The sequence below is a fragment of the Helobdella robusta genome, assembly GCF_000326865.2.
Source record: "Helobdella robusta unplaced genomic scaffold HELROscaffold_92, whole genome shotgun sequence".
NCBI classification, from domain to species: domain Eukaryota; kingdom Metazoa; phylum Annelida; class Clitellata; order Rhynchobdellida; family Glossiphoniidae; genus Helobdella; species Helobdella robusta.
The window spans coordinates 300173-304243 of record NW_008705527.1 but is presented as its reverse complement, the minus strand read 5'-3'; the positions used below and the strand labels follow the sequence as shown (position 1 = coordinate 304243).

Here is a 4071-nt window from a genome sequence, read left to right as displayed (position 1 = left end):
GTTTATTATTATTTATTATTATTATGGTGATTATTAATTATTACATACAAGGTGGAAGGACCCGAACAACTCCTTTAGGAAAAATCTAAAAATAAATTCTATCCCAACCCTGGTCAATTATCATCAAGTATGATTTCATTCGTTTTCATTCATTCGTTTGTTCGTTCGTTCATTCAATCATTCGCTTATTCATTCATTCGTTCGTTCGTTTGTTCATTCATTCGTTTGTTCATTCATTCATTCGTTCGTTCGCTCATTCGTTCGTTCAATCATTCTTTCTTTCATCCAGTTATTATTTTTATTCATTCATTCTAGAGTTCCAAAAGGCTGGAAGATAAGGAGTGCGGGAATGAAGAGCTACTGACTTTAATGGTGGAAGAAAATTAGATGGATAGATGAATGAACGAATGAATGAATGAACGAATGAATGAATGAATGAATGAATGAATGAATGAATGAATGAATGAATGAATGAATGAATGAATGAATGAATGAATGAATGAATGAATGAATGAATGAATGAATGAATGAATGAATGAATGAATGAATGAATGGATAAATGAATGAGTGATAGAATTGTTAGCTAAATCGCAAGTTTGATGATCAACTTATGAATGAATAGTTTTAAATCTTTACGCCAGTTTAAAATATTTACCTCTGTCAGTTTTCAATGATAATAATAATTATTATTATTATTATAACAATAATAATTATAATATTTTATTATTATTACCGTGGCAATTCATGTATGCATGCATCAATTCACGTATGCATGCATCACATGATCGCAATCGTCGTCGCCATAATCGTTATCAATAATAATTCAAGGAATTGGTAAATAAAACCAACAACCGTAGATAAGGACATAAGATTTGAACTTTGCTTCGTTTCATATCGTATTAAATCTAAAATTCTATCTACATGCACACATACATACGTATATAAACACACGCGCACACACACACACACACATACATACGCGTACACAGGCACACAAACAAACAAACATACGTACACTTTGTTTGAAATATGAGTAACAACCGTGGAACATGACTATCAGATGTTACGAGCGTGTCTGACAAAATTCTGCGGAAAATATATAAAAAAAAGGACAAATAATATTAATAATAAAATAATAATAAAGTTGAAAATATGAAAAGTTTAGAAAAAAAATAGAAATTTACCCAGAAAAAAGAAACAAAATGTGAAAATTACATAGGAGGACATCGGTAAGATAGTATAAAACCCAAATAAACGACAAGCAGCATACTCACGCAAACACATCCACACGTACAAACTCACACGTACAAACACACACAAACATACATACACATACATACATACATGCAAAAAACCTAGCAAGACGCACCTGCGATGATTTTTTATAATTTTATGCCTGTTTTATGAGCTCTTCTAGGCAGTGAGTTTTCATCTTTCCATCATCGTCTTATTTATTTCAAACAGTTTTTCGATCGCCATTTTTGTTGATTTCGTTTTTTCTCTTCCTTCCTTTTATCTGTCTTTCTGTATTTTTACCTCTCTCTGTCTCTCTCTGTCTCTCTCTGTCTCTCTCTGTCTCTGTCTCTCTCTCTCTCCATTTTTTCTATGTCATTTTTTTATCTTTTGCCTCTTTATCTTCTTTCGTTCTAACGAGGACCATTATGAGGACGATGATGAAGACGATGAGGTAGTTAGTTGACCGGAATGACGTCACGATGATGAAAGAGGAAATGACGATGATGATGGTGGCAATGACGATGGTGACAATGGTGAGGAGGAGAAAGAGGACGATGAACCATACTGTGAGGAAGCACACACTACACTGCAAATAATAATCATCTTCAGATAAACAAACATTCAATCAGGTAAAATATAAATATAGTCTTTTCAACGTAAATACGTACAAACTTACATACATACATACCATACATACGTACATACATACATACATACATACATAGATACATACATACATACATACATACATACATTCATACATACATACATGCATACATACATACATACATACATACATACATACATACATACATACATACATGCACACACACACACACACATACATACATACCATACATACATACATACATACATACATACATACATAAAAAAATGCACATACAAACATTCATACATACACACATACAATGCAATACAATTACGAATAACACAAGTGCAAACATACAAGATCTTTCAAACTTATGCTAACATAATTAAAGATAAAAACACAGAAAAAGATGAAAATACACAAACATACTTACACGCATACAAACAATTATAAACACACTCTCACACACACGCATACACACAAACACACACACACATGCATACTAAAAGGCATTTATTTTCTCATTGAAAAAGTTCATTATAGAGTTGCAGAAAAGTTTGGACTTTGATGAATAACATGTCACCATTTATAAACATAAAATGTATGTGTGAATGTGTGTTTTGTTTGTGTTTGTGTGTGTATGTGTGTTTGTTTTTGGTCGTTTGTATGTATATTATATATGTGTGTGCTTGCGTGTCGGTATCTGTGTGTACATAAGTCTGTGTGTCTGTATGCATACATGGGCACGTGTGTATGTTTGTGTGTGTGTGTGTGCGTGTGTTTGTGGGTATGTCTGTCTTTTTAAAATGAAGTTTAAAAAATAAAAGAGAAAAGGAATTAAAGGAATTAATTTAGAGCCAAATTTAAAAAAATTCCCATTCACCCCTAATGTTCGTCGCCTCCTTCTTTAATATTTCAACACTCATTAAAATGCGTCAACCTGAGAGAGATTGAGAACAAGAAAGAGAGATGGAGAGAAAGAAAGAGATGGAGAAAGGGAAATAGAGAGAGAGAAAGAGAGAGAAAGAGATAATAAAGGATCGAAAAACAAAAATATTGGAAAAAAAATTGAGAATTAGAAAGAGGAATGGAGTGAAAGATAGATAAAAAAGAAAAATCGAGAGAGAAAGACAGAGAAAGTGAAAAAGTGAGAGAAAGAGAGAGAGAAATTAGAGAGAAAGAGAGAGAGAGAAAGATAGAGAGAGAGCCCATAAAACGTTATCTTGTGCGTCGAGACAAAATATAAAATGCGTGGCGCGAATTTGTAGATGCTCGACTGCTTTATACGTGTGGGAAAAGTCTTTGAAAAGAAAAAAAAAATAGAAAAAAAAATTCTACACAAAAATTTCATAAAAATGATGGAATATTGATGGAAAGATGACAAAAAACTAAAAAAGTGGAGAGAAAAAAGTGCTTTTACGAGCAGAACAATGCTGGATTACGCATCGATGTTTCTGAAAAAATTTTACTAATATTTCCTTGGCATACGCCGAACTTTATATGCTTGTTGTTTGCGCGTAGGAATGTGCGTTGGCATGTGTGTTTGTGTGTACGTGTGTTTGTGTGTACGTGTGTTTGTTTGTGTGTATATGTTTGTGTTTGTTTGTTTGTGTGTGTGTGTGTTTGTTTTTGTAAATTTTAGATTGATACTGGTTTGTTGACAGTATATGAATGAATACAAACATTTAAATAAATAATTTGTGCTCTTTATATGCTCTCGGCTACTATTACTACTGCTGCTGCTGCTGCTACTACCGCTACTACTACTACCACTGTTACTACTACTACTGCTGCTACTACTACTACTACTACTACTACTACTACTACTACTACTACTACTACTACTACTACTACTACTGCTACTACTACTACTACTACTACTACTACTGCTGCTGCTGCTGCTACTACTACTACTACTACTACTACTACTGTGATTAATAATAACAATGATAATAGTAACAAGAGTAATAATACTGATAGTGGTTAAATTTCATCACAATTAATTATCAATTCACTTGGCCACGCATTAATATTCTCGCTAGAATAATATTTAAGATTACTAGAGAAAAAGATTTTGTTTTTGAAATTTGGTCTTTCATACATTTCTCCCTCTCTCTCACACTCTATCTCTCTCGTGTTTTGTTTTCTCTCTTTATTTCGTTCTTTCTACTCTTCTCTCAAGCACACTCCTGGTTTTATTTTCTTTTTGGATTTTATATATTTNC

The 4071-nt window shown here is 32.7% G+C and overlaps 1 protein-coding gene across 1 annotated transcript in view; it reads left to right on the top strand.

Annotated features, from left to right (window-relative positions):
* The window catches only part of HELRODRAFT_186220 (hypothetical protein), a 2569-nt gene extending 1738 nt beyond the window's left edge, over positions 1-831 (top strand). Inside the window, exons 4-6 of the mRNA XM_009033502.1 lie at positions 52-127; positions 316-520; positions 569-831. Coding sequence (XP_009031750.1) covers positions 52-127; positions 316-387 — 148 coding nt within the window. The 3' untranslated portion in view covers positions 388-520; positions 569-831. The remainder of the gene's footprint in view (positions 1-51; positions 128-315; positions 521-568) is intronic.
* The last annotated feature ends 3240 nt before the right edge of the window (positions 832-4071 follow it).